General features: G+C 37.6%; 1 protein-coding gene across 2 annotated transcripts in view; it reads right to left on the bottom strand.

The window, feature by feature from the left end:
* Positions 1-4,510: 4,510 nt before the first annotated feature.
* Positions 4,511-9,565, bottom strand: part of LOC135773867 (rho guanine nucleotide exchange factor 17-like) — an 84,057-nt gene continuing 79,002 nt past the window's right edge. Inside the window, exons 16-22 of one of the 2 annotated variants that reach the window (XR_010543588.2) lie at positions 8,496-8,582; positions 8,340-8,407; positions 8,099-8,247; positions 7,667-7,841; positions 6,922-7,194; positions 5,446-6,624; positions 4,511-5,404 (exon numbers count right to left, since the gene is read on the bottom strand). Coding sequence is in view for 1 of the 2 variants with exons in the window: in XM_065283751.2 (XP_065139823.2) it covers positions 6,413-6,624; positions 6,922-7,194; positions 7,667-7,841; positions 8,099-8,247; positions 8,340-8,407; positions 8,496-8,582 (964 nt within the window). In the remaining variant the exon portion in view is untranslated. Of the gene's footprint in view, positions 6,625-6,921; positions 7,195-7,666; positions 7,842-8,098; positions 8,248-8,339; positions 8,408-8,495; positions 8,583-9,565 lie in introns of both variants that reach the window. The other variant, XM_065283751.2, reaches the window with a different exon arrangement.

Genomic DNA, 9,565 nt, shown 5'->3' with positions numbered 1-9,565 from the left:
TGGAGAACTGCATTGCGTAAACATCGTAACAATATGTACATAAATACAAAACTCTACGAATAAAGACGAGAGAAAAGGAAAAGAGGAAAAAAGGAAAGAAGAAGCAAAGTAAAAGAGAAAGAAAAGAAAAAAAGTCATTTTGTGATTTACTACATAAAGTCATCTAATACATAATGTAAAGAACACCCTGTTAAAAATATAATCTTGATATCTTTCATATTGACTAAGATCAATGTAAAATCTATGAGTGAAATCAAACTTCGATGCTCCAAATCTCATCAATAGATTATGAGACTTTTAGGCAGTTTTCATGACAGAACTTATCCTAAATTTAAATGTAATTTTAAAAAATCCTACAAACATTTTTAAGTTTAATCAACTTGAATTTACAATTTGACTAGAGAGGAGTTGCTATAAATTAGCAAAATAAAGTTAAATTAGCTTAAAGCGCACCTATGGTCTGATTCACGATTTTAACAGTGGCGGCTGGTGAGTGCTCTTCCGAGGGGCGCAAATTCAAAATATGTGTTCGGAGTGTCATGTGTGTTGCTTGTGTTTTCAAAATATTTTTTATATTTGCATCATGTTCATCATGTGCATCTCGTGTTTTGTCAAAATAAGTGCCTGCTGCACATGCAACAAAACCGTTTATGATAAAAGATAAACGCAAGATACTCCATTAACAGTAAACTCTAATTACGCATGAGATTATATATCTGGCAAATGCGAGCATCTTTTTTTTTATCATAAACCGTTTGGATGCATGCAGCAGGCACTTATTTTGACAAAACACGTGATGCACATAGGTTCACTCGACGTGCCGAACACATATTTTGAAATGACGAACCACACACATGATGGGCTACATACATTCACATCGTGTGCCCTCAAAAAAAGAAGTCACCGGCCGCCGTTGGATTTTACATTTCCTTTGGTATGTAATTAATACATGTTAATTATATGCACAAAGTACAACCCCAAAGTAAATGATGACGCGAGTTATCGTTTCCAACGTAAATCTCTTTTCTTGGACTACAAAAAACACACGGATTGTAGGCAACACTTCCTGGGATTGGTGATGTAGACAAGACCGACATTATCATAATTCCTCCCACTTCGGACTCACAGCCCTGTAAGTTAACTCCTGTCAGCATTGCATTGTGAGCGAATCTTTCAAACATGGTAAGGAGCGTCACATTGCCGGCTGATGTCAGAGGTATTCATGCCAATCACAACATACAGATTAGCTGGCCAATCAGGGACACAACACTTTTCAGATCGATGAGTTTGGTACAAAATCAAAGCGTTTGAGGAAGGCATGGATATCTGGAGCTACAAAAATGTAAGGTATGTGGAAAATAATGTTTTTTTTAAGCATAAACCACGTGAACACATTGTATTATATCAAATACACAAAATAATGTTGTTGTGTTAATGTTTTTTTAAAGTGTAGTCTCAGACTAAAAAGCATGTTTGAGCTTCCTTACTTTAAAACATCTTGCACTGACATATCTTAACATTAGATCAGTGCCAGTGTTTTGTCTCAAGAAGCACACCAGTAATGTTTTTTTGTAAGGCATGTTTGTAAAAACTATGTTATAATATAACTAATAGTCCTGGATTAAACCCTTTAACCTGGATTTTACAGACAGAATGGCACATATTTACTATTACTTTAAATGTCATTTCTTTATCCCTTACTCAAAGAAATATCACAGGTAAGATTGTGAATATTACATACTAAGTTTGTTTATTTAAATTGGGATTATAAATCTATGTGCTAAACCAGATTAGGCCTAATAAAATCACCTTCTAACAGGCATTACAAAAACATCTTAGAAAGGTGAAGTGAGTTCTGAGAAAGATCAAAAGCATTGTTTGTTTGCTAGTAAATGACACTTGATGTTGTCTAATGCAATGACACTCATACAGTGATTTAATACTCTTGGTTCTGGTGACACTATAAACAATTTTCTTTACTGTGCAGAAAAATTTGAAGACATTTTATCTTTTTTTTTTTTTGGCCAAATATGCTTATATGTGTACACATAGCTGTATCCTTTGTCTTTGTCAAACCCCCTCCAGTACAAGTTCACGTGTCTATGCAGAGAACGCAATCATGCGCAGATGCTTCAGGGTGTCTTAACAGAATTCTCACACTAATGCTTGACAATTAGGGCGGCACTTCTTAAAATGAACTTGAATAGATAAGAACATTTACTAAAAATTTTATCCGAAATGAAAAGGTGGAGCAAAAATATTTTCTCGGCTGTTGACATCAATATGAAGAAATAGATTGAAGTCAACGGCCTGGGTTGAAAAATAACCCAACTTTTTTTGTAGTGTCAAAGATTATGGAGGTCACCTAGCTAAAATTCATCCTGCATGCATACGTGCATTCATTAATGCTTTTATATGGGAATCTGGGTATTTAATTATAGGATTGTTATAGGATTGAGAGGATAGGGTTTACGGTTTGAAACGGCCTGATGTACTCTGTAACCCGAGAGAAGGCCACGGCGGGTTATCCGTAAGCCTGACTTATTCCTTGCTTTTGTATAAGCATTGAATTATGCATCACAATAAAACCAAAGACAAAACATGCACTGTAAGGATAAACGTCTATCGCGTGAGATTATAAAGCTTTCATTGTGCACTCGCGCAGCTAGTTACCACTGCATGACGTGAATTGGCCTTGTGTATTTCATTTAGTTCGTATGAACATTGGGCAGTCATTCAAACCCACTAGTAATACAAATACTGGATTAATCCTGTGGGGTTTGATTGCTGATGTGTTCACATAAGTGTTAAAGATCTCATGAAATCAAAACTACAGTTTGTGTGGCTTTTATATACACACAACAGTCACTGGGGTTTGCACCTAAAAAAGCCTCAGAGGTACATATTGGTACAAAAAAGAGCTTATTTTTAGTAACTCAGTACCTCAAATATGTATTTCTGTATCTCAAGGTACATATTAGTACCAAATGTATACATATCTGTACATAATGATACATAGGACCTTTTGAAAAGGTAAGGTACTGCCCCATTGACAGCTATGTTGACAATTTTTCCCCAAGTGTATCTTTGAGGTCATCTATCTGTTAGTGTTCCCTAAAGGAAAGACAAAATTGTCTTTTAGCAGATAGACTGGACGTAAAAAATATGCAGTATGAAGTTAAAATTTGCAAGTCAATTCAACCTACTATTTTAAGTTTTGGGCCTGTATTTTCCTTAACTCTTTTATAACCAATGTGTTCCATAATGTACAACTATGAACATTTGAAGGGTACTGTCCCAATGGCAAGCTATTGTATTACTTTCAGTCCTTCTTTCCCTTTGTTTCTTGTTTCTTTCTTTCTTTCCTTCTGTTTTACACTCAGCTAAAGGATTATTAGGAACACCATACTAATACTATGTTTGACCCCCTTAATTCTACGTGGCATTGATTCAACAAGGTGCTGAAAGCATTCTTTAGAAATGTTGGCCCATATTGATAGGATAGCATCTTGCAGTTGATGAAGATTTGTGGGATGCACATCCAGGGCACGAAGCTCCCACTTCACCACATCCCAAAGATGCTCTATTGGGTTGAGATCTGGTGCCTGTGGAGGCCATTTTAGTACAGTGAACTCATTGTCATGTTCAAGAAACCAATTTGAAATGATTCAAGCTTTGTGACATGGTGCATTATCCTGCTGAAAGTAGCCATCAGAGGATGAGTACATGGTGGTCATAAAGGGATAGACATGGTCAGAAACAATGCTCAGGTAGGCCGTGGCATTTAAACGATGCCCAATTTGCACTAAGGCGCCTAAATTGTGCCAAGAAAACATCCCCCACACAATTACACCACCACCACCAGCCTGCACAATGGTAACAAGGAATGATGGATCCATGTTCTCATTCTGTTTACACCAAATTCTGACTCAGAAATCGAGACTTATCAGACCAGGCAACATTTTTCCAGTCTTCAACTGTCCAATTTTGTTGAGCTTGTGCAAATTGTAGCCTCTTTTTCCTATCTGTAGTGAAGATGATTGATACCCGGTGGGTTCTTCTGCTGTTGTAGCCCATTCGCCTCAAGGTTGTGCGTGTTGTGGCTTCACAAATGCTTTGCTGCATACCTCGATTGTAACAAGTGGTTATTTCAGTCAAAGTTGCTCTTCTATCAGCTTGAATCAGTCGTCCCATTCTCCTTTGACCTCTAGCATCAACAAGGCATCCAGGACTTAGGAGGTTAAAAATAAAACCTGTCAATTACACAAAAGTTAACTAAAAAATAAAACTGGTATAACATTTGACATTTTGTCCCCCTAACTTTTGAAATGATGGCTACGTCCCTAGGTCAAACCAACCCATCATAGGTTAAATTACAACCCAATGGGTTGGGTTTGTTTTGACTTAAAGAATGGTTAAAAATAACCCAGCAATTTTTTTAAGTGTAAATTTGCAGACAAGTTGCATCAAGAAAAACAAGATTTGACACAATTAACTGAAACCTGAGGATTCTGACATCAGTGAAATGTTTAATTACAAAGAAACACAGTGACATAATAAGACAAATATCAGTAACGGTATGAAATAAGCATAACAACTGTTACAAAAGCCACAGATAAACGCTCTTCTTCTCTTAAAATACAGTAATAGTTTTAATTTAAATGAGACGGCACTTGCCAAACGAATGAAAATACTTATAAAAATATGCCATTGGATTCATATGAACAGTCGTGGACTGTGAGAGCACTATGTACAGAGAAAAGGCAATATATACCAATATTTACAATAAACAATGAAGACCTCTTTACTAGACGGGGCAGAGAAATTACTTACAACAATACGACTCGCCTTATGCGTTTCAGTTAGAAAAACAAATGCAGATTCGGTTTATGAAAATATGATTCTCTGATCAGCTTTTCTGTAATAGGAAAGGGAAAGTGAATTTTTGACAATTTAAAGAACCAGATGTTATTAGCACTAACATTCACATCTGACAGATCAATAAACTGAAGCATATGATATGGTTTAGGGAAAAAACGCAAAGCAAATCACACAATACTATGTGTAATGTGGATTGAGGTGAGCGATGACATCATTCACACTACGGCAGGTGATTCATTCATTTAACAGGAACTTGTATCACCTGTAGGTGGGCGGCATGAACAGAAAGATTTAGCACTTATGTCTCATAAGGAACTATATTCAGCCGTAACCTGTCTGTCTTCGTGAAATATGTGTGTCGCAATCTAGATACACAAACACACAGTGTCTCTTCTGAACATTATGCAACGTACTAAATGCTGTCTTTGTCAGCTTCATTTAAGCATTAAGCATCATCGTCTTTCCTGATTCACCAAAGGTTGGAAAAGTTAAAAAGCTTTTAAAGACATATTGACAGATTGACCTCATAATCCAAAGACAAAAAATTATGCAGATGTTCAAAACCATTGTATTATCTATGCATAATGTATTAACCTTTTCATTTTGGTGTATAATAAAGTACCAGGTCTTCATTTTATGTTTCAAATAATAGTAATCATAACTCAATAACTCAAGTTGAGTGACAGCATCGTTCAGTAGAGAAAACCAGACTACAGTTTTTATAAATTAAGTGCTATAAAAAACTAAAGTATAAACTAAAACTGAAAAACATAAATACTGTACAAAAGTTTTTTGTCTTATTATCTATATATATGGAATGTCATTGGTGTTCTTTTACATAACGTAGTGAAATCTTTTTTGTACATATAAATGATAATCATAATAAAGTGATTTTGTGTAATAAATCGGATTATTGGAGATATAGTGTGTGTGTGTGATATAGTGTTTTGTAGGTACTCTCGCCTCGTATTGCACATTTATTACTTTTAAAAATTTACTCTCATCTTGTCCCATACAGCACAACAGAGGTGTTTAACAAAAACATCTTCATTCTCGAATGAAATCACGAAAGCAGCCGATCACTCGAACCACAAAAGTGTGTGGACTGTTCACAAACGTACTGAGAAATGACAAAAATGACCATCCACACATTACCCACAATCCTCTCTGTCTCATGCAATGCGTTTTATACCTTCTCTCCAGCCTGTTCTTTAAATAATGTCCATTTTCTTCATGCCGTTTCGTTCTCCTTTTCGGTCTCCTCCTCTGCGAGGGGCTTTAAAAGCCGTTTTTAAAGTTGAACTTCAACACAATATTTAAAAGCGCCCACAGAAACACTTCACCACACGGTAAGCAAGATCGATCTCTTACGCAGAGAAACAAAGACAGGTGGCATTGACCCATAACACAGCGCCCCATTTAAAAATGTTACACACTTGTGCGCAATGCATAAGAGAACAGGAAGGGGCGAACAGGAAGGAGGAAGTGCGTGGGCTAGTCCAGCGGCTTGTGTGGAGGGGGCGGGGCTTTATTACACACGCCACAGCAGTAAGTGATTTGTGCTGTCGTCCCGCCCCACCGTCTCGCTGCTATTGGTCAACCTGAAATCCTCGTAGCCGTCCCCGCCACTGATAACCAGCAGGTTAGATTTGGCGGGCAGGAGCATGGATGCGCGCCGTCGGGCAGAGTCACGTCTTTGTAGTCCTCCACTCCCGCTCTCAGAGTTATTCTGTGTGGAGTTCACTAAAATAAAAAGAAACATATTCAGCATCTTATAGATTTAATGCGTTTTTGTTTATATTTTTTAAATTGCGGTTTTAACATTCATCTCGGGTTATTTGGTCAGTTTAGAGACAGGTCTGATGGTGCAAAAGCTTTCATGCAGTGTTTGATTGACAGGTAAGTGGGCGGCCCTTGAAAGGTTTCAGACCTGTATTTGGTAGGGATGTAATTATTTAACCCAGATGGATTTTGAAACCGGGTAAATATGAAGGTTACATATTTATGAAGGTTATATGCATTTATTAGCAGTTAACAGACCTGTGTCTGACTGCTGCGGGAAGTTGAGGTCAAAGCCCTCGGGCAGCTCGATGCATGTGAGAAATCGCACATGTCCGGTGTGACCGTGAGCCGAGCCCATCGGCACCAGGGGGGCCCGTAGAGAGCCCGGCCCGGTGCTGGTGGACACAGGTGGGATGGCCAGTGTCAGAACCACTCCGGCGCTGGTACCGATCCACAGCAGATCCTTGCATGCCAACAAAGCAGTGATCCGCAAACAAGCCGCTTTGTGTTGTCGGATAATAGCATCCGAACCTACGAGAAGAAATGAGACGCAAGTTTTATCTTTTATCTGATGCAGTGCTTTATAAAATGGAGTTCAGCACTAAAATCTCATTAGATGGGGCATCCTTGAAACCATCATAAATTAGCCAATAAACACACACCCAAAACCTTTATTATATTTTTAATGCATTTTAGTTTATATTTTAACTCTTTCCCCCCATTGACAAGTCATCGATAAAGAGAATGACGAATATTTCTGGCTTTCAGCAATACTGCTATTATCCACCAGGTGGATTTATAAAACTTTAATTTTATAAATTTATAAAATCCAGAAATATCGCCCTAGGGCAAACAGCTGTATGTCTGTGTAAACCATTTATTATGACTCAACTTGTATACTTAAATGTTCTGATTTCTTGATGAATTCAATATTTGGCTTGATGGCTACATCTGGTGGAAATTTTGAAGAATGGTGGAAGAATGAATGCAGACTAGGCAGTACCTGCGAGCATCTTGTGTACAGCAGGTGCCACATCGACCTCCGTCAGGCTCTCATAGGTGGAAGCGTGATAGAGCCGCACTTGAGCGCTTCCCTGTAAAGCCATCCACACACCTTTCCCATAGTTCACCATACTGGTGACACAGCGTCCGCTATCCTGACCCACTTGGAACGAATGCTGAATAATAAAACAGGAAGTGAAAGTTGCAACAATTACAGTTACATCACCGCTTCTAAGTAATTAAAAGTATTGAACATCAAATATGATGTCAAGTACGTAGATATCATGTTGCAATATTTAAACCCGGTTAGGTGTGGCACATTTTGTTTTGTACACTCCATAATTTCCTTATGCACAGACGACTGACTGAGAGACTACGCAGATCAGATTTTATGGTTAAAACTGTCAGTCCAGGCCAACAGCTGACATCTCACCTCCTGTGTTAAAGTGCTGGTGTTCACAATAAGAACCCTGTTTTGACAACCACACCACAGTTTTCCTGCCACGGGAACCATTTTGGTCACGGGTCCACTTGAAGAGCCCAAACACAGCGTTTGTGAACTTTGAGGATCCCAAAAACTTCCTGTGACAGAAAGCAAACATTTTTCATAAATAACACATCATTATAAATAATACTTTAGAAGTTCAGGCAGAAATAATTCAATCTGTGCTCACCTGCCTCCCTCTGATAGACAATCACCTCCCCGTTTGCCAAGGACACGAAGACTTTGTTGTCAAGATACCTGGAAAAACAAAGCGGCAAGATGTTCGGTCTCTATGTGGATGCTGCATGAGTTACCATGGCAACAGATTAATGAGGTGGCTGCTTACAGGATACAGAGAACAGATGCCGAATGCTGCATCTTCATACTGTTCTTCCTGTTTCTGATGTTGTCAGATGATTGGTACACGTGGATGCTGAAGAACAACAGATGCATTACAAACAACATTAAGCTTTCCTCTCATTTTTGTCATATTATAATGACTAAATGAATCTACAGTGGCATTTCAAAGGTGCCTCTAACGCAAGGGAATGGCATCATTCAAAAGTGATGCAGCTGAAGTTGAAACTCTGGAGTCTGAATGGCAACAAGAGAAATACAGAGACAATAAACATCAACATATCTTTCCATTGCAATGTCCTCGCTGGTCATACACAACAAAGTGTAGTCTGACTCATGACTAAATAAATAGTTCTTTTAATAAATTTTCTTTTGTTTGTTGTAACTGTCGACTGTTAGGACATGAGCAAACATATCACACATACTTCCGTATACATACGACTAAATGTTTGTATGGAAAAGCGACAGCGCTGTGGACGTTACAGACAGATCTAAGCTTGAGATAATGAGTTTTTCTCTGGGAACACATTAATGAAGTCAAGTTCAAGGTAACCTGAGGTGAAATGACAGCATGAAGCTGCATCCTCATGAGCTTATCCACTTCAGCTTTAAATTAAACTCATGGGTTTTATATGATGCCTAGGGAAAATTTTGTACAATTTCAAAATAATGATCCTTCAAAATATTAACAAACATTATTACATTTTCCTTTTTTTGATTCAGCATCGCTTACATCACTTCTCTCCCCCCTAGTGTTTTGTTTGTTATTCCTAAATGTGTAAATATTTGTATATTGTAAATAATATCAACAACATCAATTCACTCAATTGTTTTATTGCCTGGCACAATAAATAATTAATGTTAAGCCAATATCCATTTCAACATCTGGACTGTAACACTTAACAAATCATTAATGGACATTTAAATAGTTGATAGTAATGTATTATAATAACATGCACATTAACATGCTTTGTACAAACATTTACATTTATATGCATTTGGCAGAAGTCAAAAATATCTGCCAGTGCAGTAAAAAAAAAACTTAATTACACATTGAAA

This window comes from Paramisgurnus dabryanus, chromosome 9 (genome assembly GCF_030506205.2).
Source record: "Paramisgurnus dabryanus chromosome 9, PD_genome_1.1, whole genome shotgun sequence".
NCBI lineage: Eukaryota > Metazoa > Chordata > Actinopteri > Cypriniformes > Cobitidae > Paramisgurnus > Paramisgurnus dabryanus.
This window is presented reverse-complemented; position numbering and strand designations above follow the sequence as displayed.